The following is a 23,844-nucleotide window of genomic DNA, read 5'->3' as shown; positions in this document are numbered from 1 at the left end:
TTTTTCAGAGTGAAGAACCATTATGTCAATAGTACAGCCATCATGACTTCAACAAATGTGCCAATGTCATGTGCAGCATGTTTATTTTTAGCAAGGAAATATAATGTCTGTGATCTCAGACTTTGCAGGAATGTTTGATGCATCCTTCAGTTTGGAAAGGAGATATATGTTGACTGGTATTCAAAATAATTAAAAAATTAACTCCCAAGGAACACTATCATGGTAGTAACTCAACTTGTCTTATCCTGGTTTATTATTAATCATGTGAATTAATCTTGGAAAATTAAGAGCAATATGTGTGTTACAGAAATTAAGTACTTTTCTAGGAAACATGCTAGTTTTTGAAAAGAGGTAGACCTCTTGCTTACACAGATTGTTTAAAATTTGTCAGTGGAAGAGATCAGATATGCATAATCAAAAAAAAATACATGCTAGATTTTTATTTTTCATGTAAAACAATCAAATACTACTTTATGAGTATATCGTTACATTATAAACTGAGTGATTACAACCATAGATTATTGATAACATCTTTTGAATTGTCTATGCTCCATTCAAAATAAGGTCTATGACCTTGAGTCTCCCAAGATTTTTGACTTCATTCCCCATGAACTGTGTTATTAGAATATCTTACTATTTTTGGAAGATATTGTGAATGTATTTCTGGCTTCATAAATTATACAAGCATCTGTTCTGTTCTTTCAATCAACAGGATACCAAATGTTTTTTACATCAACCTGTGTGAAACAATGTATATAATACAATTTTATTTCCCATGAGTTTTTAGTAAGCACTGACTTTGTAGCAAAAAAGAAGAAAATCTTTGAATGATTAGGAAGGTGAAAGGGAGATGAAAAACAGTAAACAAAATATGTATTATAAAGTAGGATCCGTGGGAATTATAAAAAAGAATTTATGATATACAAGTGGTTTATAATAATTTTCTAGGGGTCCATTCTACATAGAAATTTTAAAATAAATGAGATCAGCAGAACTCGATAATTTTTAAGTACAAGCTGTATCTCTATCAAAAGATTACATCTTGTGGCTTTACTATTATATAAAACTCTATATTTGGAAGATATGGGAGTTTATAAAGATTTTTTTATATCAAGTTCTGATATGCAGAACTTGATATAAAAAGTTTGGTTACTCCATCAAAATCACTTTTTATTTTTTCTTTTTGGCCACACCTCGTGGCTTGAGGGATCTTAGTTCCCCTACCAGGGATCTAACCCAGGCCCTGGCAATGAAAGCGCCAAGTACTAACCACTGGACAACCAGGGAATTCTCCAAAATCACTTTTATTAGAATTTACCCTTAAGAATGAATAATCTAAAGGAGACTTGGACATGCAAGAACATTACCTAACTTGTGGCTGAGAAAGGATTCCAACCAAAAGTCAAGAGTCCATTAAAGTTAACTAACACATTGCTCAATAAATCTTATGAAAATGAAATACCTTAGCACACTTATTCATCAGATATATGCCGTATGATATGTTTGGATTAATTGTCTAAGGAATTTATGCACAGATTTTGAATGCTGATTAATGACCTCTTCTAGACTTGAGATTCTATTCTAAAATTCCACATTTTAAAAGAACAGCAGGCAAAAACCCAGTATTTAGTTAACAACTCACAGTACTTTTTTTTAAGAAATATTAATATTAATCAGCTTGTTCCTTGAACAATAGGACCATGTGGCAACTCAGTTTGTTGAAATCATAATTGAAGAGAGAAAAGACAAAAGACTTCATTCAGAGATTACTTTATGTTTGTACCATTGTAAGAATGTTCCTTGTTAAATGTGTAGCAATAATCCAGATATTTTAACAATTTTTAAACTACTCATTGTATTCTTTATAACTGTTTCTCCTCCAAAAATAAGTTACACAGACATTACTGTCTATTAAAGTACGTCTCCAGAAAGAGAGACAGAGACAGAGAGAGAAAGGGAGAGAGAGATAAGAAAGTAAGAAAGAAAGTTTCCTTCTATCCAAATTTTCAAATCTTCACTGTTGGGTTGCTTTCCTTTCATATTAACATATTTACAGAAAATCAAATGGCTTAAATTTTCAAAAAGGACCATATGATAAATGAAAGCCTATGAGAGATGGAGTTAAACCATCTTTGATGTTACTAGGTAATAGTGGAAAATTATGATTTGATTTAAGCAATCTTTATGAAATTACTATTCACAACCCTGTAAGGACACCTCACCACCACTAATCCAGGGAGAAACACCTAGTTTCTGGCAAAGATATGTGATAACTGTACCATATTTTTCAGAATTATTCCTTTTGGACTTAATTCACAAGCAGCCTCTCTCCTGTATTAATCATAAATGGTTATTGGAGACTAATGCAGAGGGAAACTGACACAATGACACATTTGTAGAACTGTTTTTAACAACCTTTATTTACCATGTATAATAGAGTGGCTCTAGAGCTTACAATTTTTTAATCAGTGAGGGTATTAAACAGATAATCTCTGAGCAAAGTCAATGTAGGTGCTTTTTTAAATGTCCTCTCTGAAACTCCAACTAAATACACTACTCTTCCCAGTTTCCTATCTTAAAACTAGTTTTTAGTGCTGCCTGGAGGCTGGTGAACAGCTGCAACATTCCAGCCATGAAGCTAACGCTTTTTAGTGATGAGAGAATTACACAAATGCAAATACTGTTACGTATCTTCTGGAAAAGGATTTACAAATACATAGATTTGGGGGAAAAAAAAACTTAGGTATCAAAGGATTTCAGGCATAAGAGTATACATATGCCCATATGTACCTTAACTGCTTTATGGAAAAGATGGTGATCATTATACAAATAAACACATCATATAGCCATAGGATGGAGACAAGGTTATTCTTTAAAAACATGAAATGTTATACTCAATTGACATAGAAACTCAGATACAATGAATAATTGGGGACAAGCTATCGGACAGTGACAGAATTCTACTCCCTACCCCATCCCTTTTTCATCATCCTATGTATACAACGTATTAGCTTCTATTTTTAACACCTTTTCATTACCCAATTATTAGCTACAGATTTTTTAAATCAAAATTGTACAAGAAGACAATATAAATGATTCTGTTTATATACTTTGAGACTTAAAGGCCATTTGCTATTTCCCACTGAACTTGAAAATGAGAGGAGAATAAGGAAGGGTAGTAAGTTAAGGACAAGTACACCAAGAGATGTAGAATTCTAGTTTTCAATACTGAATCTTTTTCTATGCGACATGACTTTCAAAAATAAAAAATAGATACACCCATCATTGCATGAAGGTACGTTGATAATGCTTCTCTTCCTTTGTCTGTTCTCCCACTAGACGGTGAGACCCTTGAGGTCAGAAACTGTTTCTCAATCATCCATGGACTCTGGGGACCTAACGCATCTCCTTGAATACAGTAGGTGTTCAATGTTTGCTTGTGTCTTCTTTAATTTTAGAGCACAGGTCTATGTCCAGTTGCTCCACCAGACACAGTCTACACCCCATCCACCCCTCATTTACCTGACGATGAAAAACGGGTGTGAGCAGCTAACTTCCACGTTGGGGCCCCATGCGTCTGGATGATCTAGAACCTAAAGTCGGTCACGGACGCTAATCATCCTCCAAAATTTTAACACGGAAACATTCAAACAGGTTAGTGCCCATCAGAGATCTTGGCCACCACCAGAATCACTGATATCAAGCGATGCCAAGGGCCAAATTTCAGACAAATAATTCTTTTTGGTTCTTAAATAAGGCGTTTCATTAAGTTAGGAATTCTACTCTTCTATGCAACAGACCATATACTTTCTTCTAACAATATAAAAAAGATGACACTTTTTAAAAACTTATAGTCATGAACATGTTTCTAGACCTTAATATACTTTTTGAGCAACTGTATACTTCTTCCAGTAATATTCTCATTTTACAAAACGTTTCTCTATTGATCCAGACTAGGGTACTATGGAAAGTATACTAATTTGGGGCCTATTCTTTAACTTTTCCAAGTTTTATTTAGTGAAAGCCTACATAATGTGCTCTGGGTAGCCCAAAGTCCTCCGTAGAAATGAGCTTTTCTACTTCTGTTCTTACCAAAACATACCTCTGGTTGTGAGTTTTGTGCTCCGCCCCCTCTTGTATCTAAATATTTTAACTACATACTGTTTCCCCATTGAGGAAAGGTCCAGTAAAAAAAAAAAAAAAAATCTGATTCTGTCCATCAAAATGACCTTCAGAGTTACTTCATAAACACAGGTGAAAATTAGTCTTAGTTTTTTCATTCCAGTCCTTGTGAATCAATCTGATCAACTATTATATGCACCAAACTTTGTAACGTTAAGGATATTTCAGCTCTTCTGAAAATTGAATCATTAGAGGAAAGTTGTCATCTTTCAGAATCTTTAAAAAGTGGGGTTAAAAAATAAGTGGGGCTGGATTTAAAGACAATTCCAAAAAGTGATTGGGGGCAGATTTCCTGGCTTAGGTTTCCACCATCTAAGGCGATTAATTCTGAAGGCCCAATGGAGTTTGGATTATATACTGGGATACGTTTATCCAAAAATCAGTCACATTAACATAAACTTTACATTTATAAAAAGTCTCAGCAAATGGAAAATTTGCTCCACAGTCAATTTAAAGAAACACAAAGGTTTACTTACTAATGGTTAAGATACTATCAATAACAATGTTCTTAAGGGAAAATGTTCCACCCTTCTCGGATTTTTTTTTTCTTTGTTAAAATCATGTTAACTATAACAAGTTTTGCCCAAAAGATACCATTAGAAAGACCTTTAAAAATATCATAATTTATTCTAGAGTCTTCTTTTTCCATCACTTCTTTTGCTGTTATTAAATTCAGCTTCTATCAGTGTCTAAAAAGTTGATAATCACTCCATTGTCATGTTATCACTCTTATTTTATTTTTCAGGACAACTTTCTCAGTGAGATGCCTGTTTACATTGTGATCATCATATTATACCTGAAGTTGCATTTCTTCATGTAACTTTGGATTTCTGCTTATTGCTCAAAAGAAGAAATTCTGAACAGAAATCAACAAATTATATTACATAGTTACCTAAAAGGCTAAGGATTCCCCAAGTTGTTTCAAACATGTTGACTAATTTGAGTATTCCAATTAGTTTCTCCCCATACCTCATACTTTTCCACAGGGAAGGCATATTTTACATAATGATATTTACAGAGAAAAATCTGTCATTTGGAAAGAGAGCTATAAAATATAGTATGTTTCAATCTACTTTCAGCTTTTATTTTATGGTGAAAAAGAAAAATAATTTTGGCAATTACTTGTCAAAAAATCCCCTCAATGATTTTCGCTGTTTTAGGGTAACAAAAATAGTTTACCAAATGGGGTCTTTGACCTAAATGTTAATTTAAAAATAGTTTCTTTCACATTTTCAATTCTACACTCTCCCCAGTTATGTTAAGATCACCTGAATGATACAAAATGTTGCTAACTTATGCTGACCTAAAGGAAACCATAAAAGCACAGTTCTATGGACCGAAACTACACGACTGTAATTCTAATTAACAAGATTAAGTCCATGAGATATCTTTCAATGAGCACCTTTAAGTTACCACAGTTTTCCCACACTTTACTGAAAACATCTGAGGGCACTGTAGAGAAATATTATCGTTTCTTTGGGATAAAAAATCAGTATCAAAAAGCTAAAAATGTCCTTTGGAGGCAAAAGATACGAACAAGCTTTCCTTTCTATTATGGGAAATAGCTTGACGTATATGGCAGAAGGAATGGCAAAGGGCTCAGTTTTCCTAATGCCTTTAAATATAACTTTTTACTTTAGCTAAAGCCAATCTTACATTGAAAGTACAATTTTTGTAAACCTCTGTGGTTACTAAACATACATTACTGAAATGGACAGTAAAATTTCAAAATGAGCTGTACATCCATTATCACAAATCTGGAATACTTTGGGAGAAATAGTGGAATAAAAATATACACAGCACACTGAGAAATCCAAAACAGATGTCTCCTAAAATTCAGTATATTTACATACTTGTAAATAGCATATCTTTCCAAAACATGACATTTCTTCTTTAGGATAGTTTGTGTGTGTCCATGGGATAGTGGGGGTGGGAGAGGGAGAATATATTTAATTCAAACTTATACGCTTGATGGAACTAAGATTGAGTCCTTAGAGTTATTCCAAGAGCAACAGAACATTTCTATTTGAAGAAACATCTGAGTGAATAAAGATTGGTGATTTGATTTAAGTTGATTTATTTTCACACTTTTGCACGCATCCTGTGGAATAGTTGCTCAATACTCACTCCATGGTTTTTATATTTGTAAAGATTTCAGAGATTGATACATAAAAATACAAGCCAGGGCTGTTTTCAAATATCTTTCTGCAGGAAGATGGCTGAATTTGGAGGCTGCATCCCTTCTCTTATTTTATGGCTTCCTAGCTTGCTTTGGAATTCTCAGCAGAGTATCGTCAGGTAGTAGTTACAAAACCTTGGAAACATAGGGAAAGTCTTCACGAATCTGAAGTTAATATTACCAAACAGGATCAACCCATTTTTTTTTTTCCTTAGGTTTAGAAGCTGACATGAAAACCAAATGATAACTTCTATTGCTATTTTAGCAACTGCACATCGAAACCCCAAATACAAAATGATAAAATATTTTTCCATCTAAAGCTACCCTTGCATAAATTGTTTTCTTAGTAAAATAACATAATAAAGAAAGGAAAGAAGGGATGGAGGGAGGGAGGGAGGGAAAGGGGAAGATTTCTAAATGGGCATGTTACCATCCTAACAGCAATTTCATCTTAAAAAAAAGGGAAAACAAACCAACAAACAAACTAAAAAAACTCTTTAACATTGCTTCATCTTTGTTTTTCTTTGTGAAATTTAAAGTTATGAAAGCCTATGTTTAGTTACAGGGAATATCAATGTGAGAGGTTGATACCAAATAGAGCACATATTATACTTTAAGTAAATTGTTCTGCAATACTTCTTTGATTACAGATTATTAACTGAAAGTGATCATAAATTTGGATTATTTCCAGTTTAGCTAAAACACAAGCATACGCTCTCTCATAAGAAGAAATCTTAAAAAGTAACTCTAAAATTAATGATGATTTCATGAAGTAGCATTGACAAATGATTCGAGCTCATTCTATTGATATTTCTTTTATTATAAAGAATATTCTAGGATTATGTTTCCTATCAAAATAAATTAGTACTTAAACTCCAATTCTTTTGATTTTTTTCTTCACCTAGTCTAATCAAATCACATTATCTCATAAAAGAGGAAATGGATGCTTAGAAACTTTAAGTGACTTTGCCTGAAACCCAATAAAAATATAGAGTTAGAGCCCGGAGTCAATTCACAGTCACAATCGGGGACCAGTTTCAATCATCATTTCGTCTTCTTTCAGGTGCTCCGAGAAGCTCGTGAGCCTACAATTCTTTCTTCCAACTTTCAGGACTGTCATTATTGCTCCAGCCCTTTTTCTATTTTTTGGTTCATCATATGAATTTATTTTTATTTTGTTTTAGCCAAAAGATAACACCTAGAGTTTTATAATCTTTAATTATAACATCATGTATCTCCTAATTGTTTTTAATCTCCTTTACCTTTTGTTTTTAAAAAATGCATTTAAGGGACTTCCCTGGTGGTCCAGCGGTTAAGACTCCATACTTCCACTGCCGGGGGCGCGGGTTCAATCCCCACCCCCCAAAATGCATTTTAGAACTTCCCAGTTCCTTCGGATCAATGTCATCACACTGGCGCCACAGGGACAGTAAATCTCCTGTCCAGCCCTCCCTGCCCATCCACCCCAAAGCCACTGGCAAGTACATTTGATCTCAAAATGTCATAAAACATCAACCACCATTCATTTGTATTTGGAAGGGCAAGGATGCTTAATGAATTTTTTTCTTTCCTATTTTTTTCTGGGACTAGGAGTGGAATGCTTTCTGTTTTGTAATAAATAAAAACTTTTAATCCTTAAACCCCTGGATACATTTTCTTCCTTCCTTCTCCCCCTCCCTTGACCCTCCCCCTCCTCCTTCTTCTTCTCCAAAAATAGCTACCTTATCTTTCATTATTTGGAAGGAAGAAGGGGAAATATAACTTGGAAACGGAAGAAAGTATTACCTGCAGAACTATACACTGGACCTTAAAATTGTGTTTTCTCAGTATATCTTCCCATTATTGAACTGATATTCAAAAAAATCAAAAGCTCAAGTTCCATTTGATCCACGTGAGAGATACGTAACAATATATTGTGCGAGATGTTTACCAACATGTGTTATTAATATAGACATTTAGGTTATGGGGTAACTATGACACAAGTTCGGATTTTGCTATTTATGGCTTTCCCTCTTGCCTTTCACCTCCAACCAAATCTGTATACACCAACGTGTAGCTCATTGGATTCTTAAAATATAAAACTATTCTAAATATCTAGAAGAGTGGAATATGAGAAGTCCATAAAAATGAAAAAACAAATTTTCTGAAGTCTTTTCAGACCAGCAACAAAGCTCATCACAGAGGTCTGCGACTCTCAATAGAGTCTGTGCTTCGTCAGACATCAGAAGCTGTCCTTGGCCCCTGTCCTCTCCTGTGACAGAGTTGTGGCCCCATTTTTGCCTCTACAACTATGAGAAGAATCCATAAACAAAACGGTGTGTTAGTTTTTTTAATCTGTGATCCTTGATAAGAGGATTGAGGGAGTAGATTTCCCAGAAATAAAAGAAGTACTAGGTGACAGTTAAGTTGGGTTGTTTGAACGCATCATTCATTGAAAGCGATTTTCCTGCATCATTTTATTAAGTGAAAGGAAGATACTTAGAAAAGGTCAGATAGAATACTTTTTTTTAATTCTAAATGAGGAATAACCAAGTTAAAAATCATTTTCCGTCCATTTGAAACAGAGCAGTCACGTAGTAAGGCGACTCTGAGAGCCAATTGCAAGGTGACAGCTGCTGACCCTTTGTGCTGTCAAGGCCGGAGCTGGCTGTGCTCACCTAACGATGTCCCTTCACTTCAGGCTCCTGTGAGGAAGCAGAATCAGGACCCCGATGCTTGGTTTGAAAGAGCAGATGTAACCTAAAGGGGATGATTTTGGGGTGGGTTCATTTCTGCTTCTTTTTTCCCTTATGTATTTATTTTTTTTAATTGAAGTATAGTTGATTCACAATGTTGTGTTAGTTTCAGGTGTACAGCACAGTGTTTCAGATATATATGTATATATAAAGTTTTTCAGATTCTTTTCCATTGTAGGTATTACAAGCTACTGGATATAGTTCATCTCTTCTAAGGAATATTCCAAGGGACCTCTTAGCTCTCTTCCAGGGCTCAAGTGACAGCTTTCAGGTACAGGGCCAAGGGCCAGAGCAAGTCCTCTGACCTAGGGAGGCTCCTGGTCCCTGGCCAGACATTCGTCTCAAGGAGAACTCAGCACATCCATTAGAAACAGAAAGTCTGTCTCCAAGGAAGCCAAGGGGCAGCTGAGCACGCGAAGGAGGCCTTGTCTGCAGCTCCTGGCTGTCTGCTGAGGGTATAATTACAGGCTGGAAAAATGCAGCCCCACAGAGGTACACGGGCCTGAGTTACAACATAGCAACTAATTAGAGCAGCCCATATTCAAAGTCCTGAAATATGAACACGTTTTCAGGACAAATGGAATTAATTTATAATGTACAGTAGGCAGTGTGCCCATTGCCGTGCCTTTTGGACAAGCAAAATAGTTAAAAGCTTACATATTCTACCACCTCTATGTGAATTTTTGGACCAATTTCTAGAACTCTGTTTGGAATTAAATATAGCACATGCTTTTTAAACTTGACAAGTAAAATCTGTATAGTACAGGGAAATATGCTAGATATCTTGTAATAACCTATAATGGAAAAGAATCTGAAAAAGAATGTATCTATCTATCTATATATATGTATACATATATATGTATGTATGTATAACTGAATCACTTTGCTGTACACTTGAAACTAACACAACATTGTAAATTAATTATACTTCAGTTTTTAAAAATCTGCTAAATAGATTAGATTCTTGCTATCTTACATAGAATTAGACTAAATAATGAAGTATAAGAAAGGCCCAAGACTCCTATTTGGAGTCTTTTGAAAAAGCAGCTTCCTTTCTCTGGTGAGGCTGAAAGAGCATGCTCTGGTGTTACATTGAATCTGTGGCCACCTTGACAATGAATTATTAGGTGATTTGAAAATGTTCTTTTCAGAAATGCCATCATATTTATTGAAAATTCCAGGGAATATCCTGAATGTAGAAAATTATTAATAGAAAATATTGATCAATAAGGAATATAATAAAGCACAGTCTTTAATGCTACCATGCACCCTCTTGCTGAGGATGATTATAAACATACCCAGAATTTGGGTTGAGATTATCAATAGTGATAAATCATTTCCTCCAAAGGTGGATAGTTTACAGAGGTTACATGATCTGCCTGGTAATGTTTTGGTGTGTTTGTGAGACCAAACAGTAGTTTGGAGCAAACAAATTCTGTGACAGGAAACTATTGTCATTTCATTGATTGATTATTTGATAAAATACTGCTATATATTATGGGCATAAGTGCAGAAAAATCCATAACACAGACTAGGACTAAAATGTTTCCGGTTCTGTTATCTACAAAAGAGAAACAGACTCACAGACAAAGAGAAGAGACTGTGGTTGCCAAGGGGGAGGGGTGGTTGGGAGGGATGGAGTGGGAGTTTGGGATTAGCAGAGGCAAAGTATTACACATAGAGTGGATAAACAACTAGGTCCTACTGTAGAGCACAGGGAACTATAGTCAATATCCTGTGATAAGCCATAATGGAAAAGAATATGAAAAAGAATGTGTATATGTGTGTGTGTGTGTGTGTGTGTGTGTGTGTGTGTGTGTATAACTGAATCACTGTGCTGTACAGCAGAAATTAACACAACATTTTAAATCAACTATACTTCAATAAAATAAATTCCAAAAAATGTTTCAGGTTCTATGAGTGGGATGGCTATGCATGATATGCCTTTTAAAAAATACTAGGACTTCTCTTTTTATTATTCTTTATGTATTTTCTTATGTAAAACTTTCCTCGTGTCCCTTTCTATCCTCAGTTGCCTTCTGGGTGTTGAGCTGTTGTTGTCATGAGGGCTATAGATTGGGAAGAAAATTGAGCATTCATTCATTTTGTTGTTTTTCTTTACTTTGACCTATAACCACGAATCTATCCATGGCATACAGTAAGTAACTTGTACTGAATACTGTGTATACGTCAGATATTCAGCTATGTGTGTTAATTCTCTCAACATCTCTCAACACCTGAATTTGGCAGGCTCCCTTACTATCAAATCCACATCCTCATCAGGGTTTACATCAACAGTCTGGATAATTCCTCTCACTTTGTCCCCTAGCTCTCTTCTCCTAATTCACTCTGCTCCAGTCACACGCGTCTTCCTGCTGTTAATAGAATGTGCCAAATACGAATGACCTCATGGCCTTTGCACATGTGGTTTCTTCTGTCTAGAATATTTAGCCATCAGTTACCCTATGGCTCATTTTTCTCACTTCATTCATGTCTCTTGTCAAAGATGGCCTTCTGAGAGAGGCCTTCCCTCACCACTCTATCAAAATTAGTACCCAAGTTTGCAGGACTAGTCAGGAGCTAAGCTGGGATTCAGTCTTGGCCAGTCTAATGCCACAATCTGTGCTAAACAGGGGTCAGGAAACTACAGCCCACTGGCCAAGCCCAGCCCAATGTTTGCTTTTGTAAATAAAGTTTTATTGGAACACACACATACAAAAAATAAAATAAAATAGTACCCTGGTTACTCTCTCTATCCACTTACTCTATTTTGCTTAATTGCAAATATCACCATAGGACATTATATTAGATTTGAATGCAGTCATTTAATAAATAGATCACAAACCCCTGATAGATACCAGCTGCATTCTAGGGCCTTGGGACAGAGTAGAGGATAAAACAGACACATGCCCCTCCCCTCCTGAAGTTTATCCTTTAGTGAGGAAGATGTAATATAAACAAGACAAATAAGTAAAGATAGGGTATGTTAGTACTAAGGACCAAAGATTTTTAAAAAATAAGGCAGAGAGCTTCCCTGGTGGCGCAGTGGTTGAGAGTCTGCCTGCCAATGCAGGGGACACGGGTTCGAGCCCTGGTCTGGGAAGATCCCAAATGCCGCGGAGCAACTGGGCCCGTGAGCCACAACTACTGAGCCTGCGCGTCTGGAGCCTGTGCTCCGCAACGGGAGAGGCCGCGACAGTGAGAGGCCCGCGCACCGCGATGAAGAGTGGCCCTCACTCGCCGCAACTGGAGAAAGCCCTCGCACAGAAACGAAGACCCAACACAGCCAAAAATAAATATAAATTAATTAATTAATTAAAGAAACGTTTTAAAAAAAAAGGCAGAAAAGGGAATAAAGATGTGACAATGGTGGAATTGAAATTTAAAGTTGGTATCCAGTAAAGGTGACTTTTAAATAAGAATCTTAAATTCTGGGAAAGGGCTAGCCCTTTGCCCATCTATAGGAAGAAAATTCCAGGAAGAAGGAAGACCTCACTATGGGTGGAGGAAGCAGAGGGCCCATGTCACTTATCAGCTGATTGTCTGTCCCCTAGCACGAGAATTCACCACCAAGAGAGCAGGATTTTTCGTTGTCTGGTTCACTGATAAATCCCCAGAGCCTAGAACTGAAAGCTCCCACCAAGCATGTTTGAATGAATTAAATATGGTAATTATGCACAGTTTACAAATGAAGAAGTTGAGGCACAGCAGTTGAGTAACCTGCCCAAAGTACCCAGCTGGACATAAGTACCCAGTTGGACATAAGTGGTGAAATACACTTTGAACAACACCAAAAATCTAAGCCACAGCCTGAGTTCTCACTACTGTCTTCAGATGTTCTAGGAGCCCTCAGTTCTCTCTGAAGGTAAGAACACAAGGTATGGAGACTAAATGCTGAACTGGGAATCAGAAAAGATGACAAAAAGAAGAAAAGAAAGGAACTATCCTGGATTATCCATTTCATTCCCAATTTTTAATTTAGACTCAGAAAGGCTAACACATGTCCAAAGTTTAATTCGAGACTTATCTGAATTGAAGACTGATGTGAGCACCACTGGAGAGACTGGCAAGAGATGGGTAATTGGTTTTGGGCCCTCCATATCACTGTATGACTCTGGGCAATATTTTCTCTCCGTGCCTCAGTTTCTTTGGCTGCAAAATGAAAAGACTGGACTGGATAATCCCTACATCTTTTTCCATTTTAATAGTCCCTTTTCTCTCAATATTAAGTCCCTGAAAATACTCTGGAAAGTTTTGAACAATTCTTGTCCATTAAAGAGATAAACAACCCGAGTAAAAAATGGGCAGTAGAATTGAATAGACATTTTTCCAAAGAGGAAATGCAGATGGTCAACAGACACATGAAAAGATGCTCAACGTCATAAATCATCAGGGAAATGCAAATCAAAACCACAATGAGATATCATAACACACCTTCCAGAATGGCTATCATCAAAAAGAACACAAACAACAAATGTTAGCAAAGATGTGGATAAAAGGGAACACCTGTACACTGCTGGTGGGAATGTAAATTGGTGCAGCCACTATGGAAAACAGTGTGGAAGTTTCTCAAAAAACTAAAAATAAAACTACCACGTGACCCAACTCCTACACTGCTGAGTAAATATCCAAAAAAAAAAAAAAACCCAAAACACTAATTTGTAAAGACACATGCACCTCAATGTTCATTGCAACACTGTTTACAATAGCCAAGACATGGAAACAACGTAAGTGTCCATCAACAGAGGAATGGATAAAGAAGATGTGGTACATATATACAATGGAATACTACTCAGCCATAAAAAAAAAAGAATGAAATTCTCCCATTTGCCTCAACATAGATGGACTTGAAGGGCATTATGCTAAGTGAAATAGGTCAGACAGAGAAAGACAAATACAGTATATTACTCATATGTGGAATCTAAAAAATACAACAAGCTAGTGAATATAACAAAAGACAAGCAGACTCACAGATAAAGAGAACAAACTAGTGGTTATCAGTGGGGAGAAGGAAGGGAGGAGGGACAATACAGGGGTAGGGGATTATACATACAAACTATTAGGTATAAAATAAGCTACAAGGATATATTGTAGAAGACAAGGAATATAGCAAATATTTTATAATAACTATAAATGAAATATAACCTTTAAAAATTTGGAATCATTATATTGTACACCTGTAAGTTATATAATATTGTACATCAACTATACTTCACTTAAAAATAAAGAAAATAAAAATGAATAAATAAATAAAGAGATGAGTAGAAATTATCCATAAACAGAAATGGATAGAGGCGCTCCAAGGAGAAAGGGTTTTTTTTTTAAAATACATTTTATTTTTATTTTTAAATTTTATATTGGAGTATAGTTGATTAACAATGTTGTGTTAGTTTCAGGTGTACAGCAAGGTGATTCAGTTATACATATACATGTATCTATTGTTTTTCAAATTCTTTTCCCATTTAGGTTATTATAGAATTTTGAGCAGAGTTCCCTGTGCTATACAGTAGGTCCTTGTTGGTTATCTATTTTAAATACAGTAGTGTGTACATGTGCATCCCAAACTCCCAATCTATCCCTCCCCCCAAGAAAGGGATTTTAAGAGAAGCCAACAGGGCATAACAATTCACGTGTTAGGGAAATGGTACCCAAGTATTAGATGGGTAGGGCTGGAATATAAGGTGGGGAGAGAGGCAAAGAGGATGTTTGAAGATGCTAAGTTCTTGAGCTCAGAAAATAAAGAGTTTTCCACACCATGGTAGGAAGTTTGGACCCTATTTGCTGGGTAGCAGAAGTATGGACACTTTCTACAAAGAGTTCACGGGGGGGTTGTTGTATATATTTCATGTGGTCTGTGCGCTACAGCAACAATTGATCGGTTTCTTGTCCTAAAATGCTTTCTTTGACATGAATTGTTTCAATGAGAAAGAAGAAAGAAGAGACAGAGCTTTAAAGACTGATTGGAAGAATTATACAGATGTAAAAAATAACATCAGAAGACCACTGTATCTCCCTTCCACTCTCTGTCCCACGCGAGGTCCTTGTAGACTGTGAGTCACGTGGTCCACACTCACACAGCTCATAGCCAAGTGGAAGACAGTGTTAAACAAACACAGAAACTTGCTCTCCAAGTCACCTAACAGTATATAATGTCTAAGACTTAAGAGAGCAATTCTAAATTGAATATGAAATTCTAGAATGTTCAAAAGGCCACTGGTACATGAGAAAGGTAATTGTTAAAAAGAGCTGCATTTATATGTGGAATCTAAAATAAAACACACAAGAACCTATCTACGAAGCAGAAACAGACTCGAAGAACAGACTTGTGGTTGCCAAGGGGAGGTGGGGGGAGGGATGGAGTAGGAGTTTGGGGTTAGTAGATGCAGACTATTACATTTAGGATGGATAAACAACAAGGTCCTACTGTATAGCGCAGGGAACTATATTCAATGTCCTGGGATAAACCATAATGGAAGAATATGGAGAAGAATGTATATATATGTATAACTGTGTTGCTTTGCTGTACAGCAGAAATTAAAACAATATTGTAAATCAACTATACTTCAATAAAAAAAAATATTGTAAAAAAAAGAGTTGCAGGTCTCCTTTAAATGGTTGGTCCAGTGGTCAAGAAATTAAGGAACAAGAAAAGCTGCTTATAGAGAGTCCCCCTGCCTACCTCCACCCCCAAACATAATTTATTTTTCCCATCCCTGTCTCTCCCCTCCTCCCCTTCATTCCTTGTCAGGCTTTGCTGCAGCCAGCTGCATGAAAGCTCAAAAAGCTTTCTTTACAGACTGAGATTCACCAGTCTTTACACAGTATTGCATTTCTTGAAGACTTACATGTCAAATAACCCATGTGTGCCCTTCATTTTTAATCGGAAATTGTGCTCTTCCCCCAGAATTATATATAATTCACTTGGTTGGTAACACATTAGTACCTCTACAATATAGGCCAATAAAAAAAATTAAAATACAGTTTCTAGTAATAGCTTGTAAAATGCACTAAGAGAATTTTGTAGAAATCCATTTCTGAACAGATAAGTCAAAAAGAAAAGAAAATACTCTGGGCTTGGACCATATTCGAAAATTCCAGCTACTTTCAAATCTAAATATTTAATTCATAGTGGATCAATACATTTGACTTAGGCCAAACCAAGTTACCACTGTAAAGAAGAGTGACCAAATTCTGGAAATTACTACAATGTCTACCAGAACATTGAATTCAAAAATTAAATTCATTGTGTGTAATAGTGATTGTTTCAAAGAAGCAAAGGGCTTATTGCATTGATGGTTTTGATGTGTGTGTGTATCACATACATCAATATTTTGGTAACATACCTGTATATATATTTTAAAAATAATATCATTGCCTTGCTGTAAGCAGTGAATTCTTTTCAGAAGTAAATTAATGTCATGTATAAGCTTTATCTTTCCCTTCCCATTAGATCCTCGTATTTCCTAAGTGATGACAGTCATAGAACCTGCTTATTTTCCAATATTGTTCTTTCCCTTTCTCTGCCTTCATGACTACCATTCATATTTTTTAAATTAAAGCCTTCTTTTACTCACCTACCCTCATATATTTTTTTAGAATATATGTCTTACCTTCAAATTGTTCAAAGTTTTTAAGAACATTCTGGGTCTCACTTTTTGTGTACCTTTGTACAATGAATATTTGGAAGTGACAAGAAGAGTATCGCCACTTCACAAACTTGAAAACAGGCTCTGGAGAAATGTCTTCTAAGAATCAGAATGTAACCCTTCCAAACATGAATGACTATATCAGCAGTAAATGGCAGATTTTTTTTTTTTAATGGCAGATGTTTTTTGCAAAGTGGATGACTGAGAGATAACTAGTTCAACCTTGTATGGAAAAAGACTATGCAATTAGTTAATCCATCATCACAAAATAAAATTTTATTATTTTAAATGGGAAAGTGAGGACAAATAACCGTTCTCCTTTGGAAAAAGACTATGCAATTAGTTAATCCATCATAACAAAATCAAATTTTATTATTTTAAATGGAGAAAGTGAGGACAAATAACCATTCTCCTTTGGAAATGAAATTATCCTAATACTTCAGAATGTTTGAATTTTTAAAGTGTATACATACTAAAACTATAAACATAGGTATGTTTCTATTTTTCTCTAGTGAGCTCTATTTTGCTTGCATCTGAAAATATTTCGATATTATTATCTTTTACCAACAAAATAATTTTTTAATTCCTTTATTTTAGGTTTAAGTAATGATTAAGCTCCGCTCTGTTTTATGCTAATAAAACTGAAATGTGGAGTAAGTGAAATCAATTGGATAGAAGTAAAGCTTACTTAATAATTCATACTCCAGGAAAGAAAGACCATGGGGGCGTGCATGAGAGCTTGTTCGGGCGCAAGCATTAGTGGGGGATTAGTATACAGGAGTCTCTAGGCTGAAATAAAGCCCCATGGTGGGAGAGGTGATAACAAATACACTTGTAATAAGAGGATATGATATCCATTTTCTTAGCAGAAACCTAGGAATGTATGGGTCTGGATTTTTTAAAAGCACCTCGTTTATACAATTATGTATTTTAACATTTACAGTGCATTTCTCCCCTTTCTTTTTGGAAAGACATTGCACTAAAAGGGGCAAAGATATTTTGATGAAGTGACTACAGGGTGAAATTTTTAGGCCAGACAAAATGAAAGTTCAGTTAATCACATCTGTACCTGTTCATTTGCATACGAGTGTATGGAAACTGCTGTCCAGTTCTTTGACACAAACTGGATTAATCCAAAAGATAGTGAGCAGTTACCTTTAGGGGATTTCCCCCTGTGTTGCACAAATGACATTTTTATTCACTAAAATTCAAAGTTGGCTAAATTACAAATATATCTAGTGATAAGCACTGAATTTTTCTGTGGGTAGATGATTAGCATGTTGGAAACTACTAAAAAGTGATATTACTGGGAGTTGCTAATAAAGGTGAGCTGAGGTGGCAACCCCTTAAGGGATCCAGATTAAAAGCAGCCATACAATTCCTACTATATCAGGTCAGTACTAGCAGGATTGTATCTAAGCTTAAAAATATGTTTAATACTACAAAAGATACATGTGCTGTAAGCTTATACTTAAGGAAACTTCTTGCAGTAAATTGTCTTAAGTGTAATGAGATTAAGGTCCGGATGATGGAGATCCGCTCTCAAACTCAACAAATCTAAAATGTGATACTCGTTCTCTAGATTAAAGAAGTATGGCACAGGGCAGGTTTTATCCTTTATGTATTTTCAAAAATATACATTCCATGTAGACGGTTCAGACTTTATCTCTGGGGGGAAAATGCTGTATATTAACTTCAACAAAAACTGATGGCACCCATGGGCTGCATAGGTTAAAAAATGAACCAGAGGACCTGAGTTTTTGCTATACCAACTATCAGCTATGAAATCCTTATCAAATGATGGAACCTCTCCCCTCCTATACTGACTGTGGGAATGTAAGTTGGTGCAGCCACTATGGAGAACAGTACGGAGGTTCCTTAATTAAACTAAAAATAGAGCTACCATATGATCCAGCAATCCCAATCCTGGGCATATATCTAGAGAAAAACATGATCCAAAAGGATACATTCACCCAATGTTCATTGCAACACTGTTTACAATAGCCAAGACATGGAAGAAACCTAAATGTCCATCGACAGAGGAATGGATAAAGAAGATGTGGTACATACATATAATGGAATATTACTAGCCATAAAAAAAGAATGAAATCATGCCATTTGCAGCAACATGAATGGACCTAGAGATTGTCATACTGAGTGAAGTAAGTCAGACAGAGAAAGAGAAATATCGTATGATATCGCTTATATGCGGAATCTAAAAAGAAATGATACAAATGAACTTATTTACAAAACAGAAACAGATTCACAGACTTAAAGAACGAACTTATGGTTACCAGGGGAGAAGAGTGGTGGGAAGGGATAGTTAGGGAGTTTGGGACTGACATGTACACACTGCTATAGTTAAAATGGATAATGCACAAGGACCTACTGTATAGCACAGGGAACTCTGCTCAATATTATGTAACAACCTAAATGGGAAAAGAATTTGAAAAAGAATAGATACATGTATATGTATAACTGAATCACTTTGCTGTACACCTGAAACTAACACAACATTGTTAATCAACTATATTCCAATATAATATAAAAAGTTAAAATTTTTAAAAATTTAAAAAAAGAAAAAAAAAAGATGGAACCTCCATAATTGCATTCCTCAAGAGAAAATGAAAGGCTGCCAACACCCCAGTAGACCTCATGGTGTTTGGGTGGGGATTAGGTTAGCTAAGGGAGGACAGACTCTATCACAGTTAAATGGACTTTGGTACCAGGAAGACATGAGTTTGATCTTTGACTTTGCTGCTTTGTAATCAAAGGACCTTGAACACTTAAACTCTCAAAACAGTTTCCTCTTCTATAAAATGGGTATGAAAGGGTTGAGCCAGTCTTACTGACTGGTTATCTATCTATCTATCTAACTATCTATCTGTCTTCCTACTTACCTACCATTTTATGTATCAAGTAATCATCACATTGTGAGTTCTCATAAATATTAATAAGGTAAAGTATTGTGAAGATTAGTATTCCACACAAGTGTAACCTATTATTAATAGAAGTAGCTTGAGAAAAATTGCATATCTAAAATGCATCCTTCAAAGTATCAACATTATACCTATAGTTAAAACTCAAGCAATTTCATATTATTGGAGTATAGCAGCCTGGATATTATATCAATATCTAATTTTTATTCCTAGAAGAAATGAATGCATTTAAGTAACAGAAAAATAATGTAAAATTTAAAAAGTATAAAAAGTGTATTTTCTCTATCCTTTCTTCTGTCTATCTAAAGAATGTATTCTTAGGATTTTCTTTTAACACCTAGAGGAGTAGCTGCCCAGGATGCTGATTCGTGGAGGTTCTTGAAAAATCTTCACACCTAAAGAGAATTGAAAGCAGGGACTCAAGTAGATACTGGTACACCCATGTTCAAAGAAGCATTACTCACAATAACCGAGAGGTGGAAGCAGCCTACTGTCCGTCAATAGATAATAGATTAACAAAATGTGGTCTATACACACAATTAAATACTATTCAGCCTAAAAGAAGGAGAAAGTTCTGCTATATCATGGATGAAGCTTGAAGACATTATTCTAAGTGAAATAAGCCAGTCACAAAAGGACTAATACTGTATGATTCCGCTTTCTTGACGTGCCTAGAGTAGTCAGATTTATAGAGACAAAAAGTAGAAGGGTGGTTGCCAGTGGATGGGGAGGAAGGGGGAATGGGAGTTTTTGTTGAACGGGTATGTAGTTTCAGTTTAGGAACACGAAAAGGGTTCTGGAGATGGATGGTGGTGATGATTGCACAACAATGTGAATATATTTGAAGCCACTGAACTGTACGCTTAACAATGTTTAAATTTTACGTTATGTGTATTTTACACCATAAAACATCTTGTGATCTAATAATTTTCTCTATGTTTTTCTGCCTCCTTATATTTAAAATCGTAATCGCAATCTTCAGTTTTTGGTGTGTATATTCAGTATCTCCAAAAATAACTTGAATGGATTGAACAGGGCATGGAAAGGGGAGTAAAATAGGTCATTTTTGCTTTGGCTGAGTCCTCTAATTTTAATCCTTCTTTCCTAAATTTAAAATAAATACATTTAATCCATGTTAAGATAACCAAAAGGGTTTCTGGCTTTGCTTCCTCTTCTAGCTAATGGATCTGCATAGAATGATTAATTGATTGTTTCAGCAAGCCAGGCATTTTATAGAACCACCCAAATAGCTACTTATCAGTGGAACTGATGCAGAGACACAAATAGTACTTGTACACATATTGCAAGTATTAGAAACTTTTTGTGTCTTTTAAAGAAAGCCCTATCTAGCCCAAAATAATAATATTATTTACATAGGAGTTTAAAGTCTTATTTTTCACATATACGCCCTTAATCCACACACAAATCTTAAGACTCAGAAACTCCTATTCTAGTACATACCTTAGAGCATTTCTTGCCCATGCATACCAAGAGACATATACAAGGATATTTACATCAACAGCGTGTGTAATTGCCAAGCAGATAACAACCCAAGGTCAAAGAAGAGAATAGAAAAATAAATTGAGGCTATGGACACAACTCGGAAAACTACACAGAACTGAAGTACAAAAACATTCAACTATACGCAACAATGTATATAACTCTTAGAAACATAATTTTCAGTAAAAATAAAACTAGTTCTAGTAAGACCATATAGAAAGTGTTACTTTTATAAAGCTCAAAAAAACAAAAACTATCAGGTATATGAAAAGAATCTCAAAGCAGCCCATGAAAGTGGCAGAGCCATTATGCAAATCTGTGTAGGTTACACACTGCACACTTCAAAGGGCATAATTCACATGAGGCTCAGCTGGATACGAGGGTCAACATCTCTTAAATTTGTAAAGTGCACACTTTGCACAACTTTCTGTGGCAGCCTTGATAATAGCAACTTCTGGGGAATTGGGGGGAGATAGAGGAGAGACATCATTTTGGTACTCTTCTAGTTCTCAAATTGGATAATAGGTTTGCAAGTGTTCATTATATTGCATGTAATCTTTTGTATTTATCAAATAATAGACTCCCAAAAATATTTCTAGGCTATATCTTGGGGTTTGAGGCAGAAGAGAATGGGGCTATATAATCAACTACTTTACACATAAGGAGAATTTTTCATTCTATTCTGTTCTCTTGCCCCTAAAAATCATTATAGTTTTGGCCCCAATACAAGAAAAATACATATTTCAAATTAAAATGGCCCCATTTAGCTACATCAAAATCTGATGGGAAAATATTTGCCACGATTTCTTGTCAATTGTCAACGAACTGTGGAGACATCCAATTCTGATTCCATGAAAAAGTGATATATTAAATCATGCCCCTTCTCAATGAATCAACTGCAGTTCCTCAGGTAAGTTAAAATATGTTGAAGAATCCCTGGCATTTCCAGGTGGTAAAAAAGACCTTATTATTCAAAGCTACCATATGTCCGTTGATTCCCTTCCTTCCTACTCTATGTGTAGCATACAGAATGTGTGATTTTCTACACAAAAATATTAGGGATAAAAGCTGGTCAAAATTGTTTGGAAGATTAGGAATCAATTTATTTGCAGTAGATGGCTTTTCCCCAAGCAGATACATATTAAAATATATCTATCTGTTTGGGGAAAGTTGAAGCTTAACTAAAGTACTGTCACTTAAATTAAAAAAAAGCAAAACAAAAAATAACCACATAAATGTCTCCCATGGGCACATTAAAGTCACTTACACTCAAACAAGCCTCTTGCAACTCAATCTTAATATGATTTAAAAGCTCATTATCTTTTCAAATTATTTAAATCTGCTTGAAAATGCTTGAAGCTTCATGTTATGTTTTTGAAGCATGAAAGCGAAGTTATCCATCAGTTACCAATCAAACATATGCTCCTAGACAAAATAAGTTTCACTTTTCTAAACACCTGTAATAACTATTTAACAATATATATAACATTGGGTAGCAAAAAGGTATAAGATCACTGATTGCATGTTCCTGCTTATATCTATACGTAAGAAAAAGCTCACTACTTCTGTAAAAATGTAACATCTCATTTTTATATCTGCAGGAATATTCTAAGTAAACTGCTAATTTTATTGTTAAGTCATTATAATAAACATTCTATTAAAGTACACATTCAAATTAAAACTTGTCTCTCTGGTGACATTTGAAACACACCATCTGCATTGTGTGCTACAAAAGAATTCAGATTACAGCCCCTTTCACTTATATGTAATAGTCACTCTCTTACATATCAGTTTAAACTGATATAAAACACTTTGCTTTGAGGAAAAACTATTTTAGCTATAATTCCCTAATGGGCACACATTCTTGATTTTCATTTAATATGTGTCTATAGTATACCATGCGTCATGTCATATATAAGAAAGATGATAATACTAAGAACAAACAAAAATGTGGAGGAGGTATTGCAGAAAAAAAGGGGAAAAAATCTATAAATTGGTTTAAATTAAATTAAAATAACATAAAGCAAAGTAATCTTTTTGTCTTGCTTGACTAGGTCAACTCGTAAACCCAGTTTAAAAGACAATTTGCTCAATTTTTTTCTAGCAAAAGAGAAAAATGAGGACAAGTACAGTATGGGTTTTAAAATGACATACTGACAGATTATAATATGGTTTCTCATCAGATGACGTGGTGTTTTGACTGCATGGCTACAGAAGGGCTATAATTTAAATACCATTAAAGACACATAAACTCTAGCATGGAGACAGGAATACTGAAAAATTTTTTGGTCTATAGTCACAATGCAGATAAAATTGTTTCTTTGATCTTGCAGTGCCAAAATCTGTTGTCCAGAAGGGAAATGTCTTTGTGTTTCTCTCTTAAGCTAAGACAGATTTCATTTTCCATCTAAGTCGTTTCGTTCACACCACGTAAAAAGTAAAGTGTATTTTATCAGCAGAACTTAGTTTTCTTCCATTGTTATTTTAGGTTACTTTATGATCACGTAGTGCTCAAAAAATGTACCCAAAATACACGCATCTGGGTTTAAAGTGACAAAACTCTAACCTCAAATGTTTTCATAGGGGCAGTTTAGTAGCATTTCTATCTGAGGAATTAAGAACAATGCAATTTTCTTCTTTAATACATTTTTCTTCTTAAAGAA

At 35.2% G+C, this 23,844-nt stretch overlaps 1 protein-coding gene and 1 long non-coding RNA gene across 9 annotated transcripts in view; one reads left to right on the top strand and one right to left on the bottom strand.

Moving 5' to 3' along the window:
• The window catches only part of LOC309630340 (uncharacterized protein), a 170,168-nt gene that overhangs the window by 78,925 nt on the left and 67,399 nt on the right, over positions 1-23,844 (bottom strand). For 5 of the 8 annotated variants that reach the window (XR_014245620.1, XR_014245621.1, XR_014245622.1 and 2 more), the window contains one exon: positions 426-6,496. The exons of 2 other annotated variants lie outside the window; for them this stretch is intronic. Coding sequence is in view for 3 of the 6 variants with exons in the window: in XM_082395457.1 (XP_082251583.1) it covers positions 6,477-6,496 (20 nt within the window). In the remaining 3 variants the exon portion in view is untranslated. Of the gene's footprint in view, positions 1-425; positions 6,497-8,063; positions 9,046-23,844 lie in introns of those variants that run through there. One more of the 8 variants, XM_082395458.1, reaches the window with a different exon arrangement.
• Positions 9,039-23,158, top strand: LOC309630634. Its single transcript, XR_014245852.1, has 2 exons — positions 9,039-12,117; positions 12,437-23,158. It is a non-coding gene; the product is annotated as an uncharacterized lncRNA (long non-coding RNA).

This window comes from Balaenoptera borealis (genome assembly GCF_965194805.1).
Source record: "Balaenoptera borealis genome assembly, chromosome: 1".
Classification (NCBI taxonomy): domain Eukaryota; kingdom Metazoa; phylum Chordata; class Mammalia; order Artiodactyla; family Balaenopteridae; genus Balaenoptera; species Balaenoptera borealis.
Note: the sequence above shows the minus strand (reverse complement) of the source record. Positions and strands in the feature narration are given on the sequence as shown.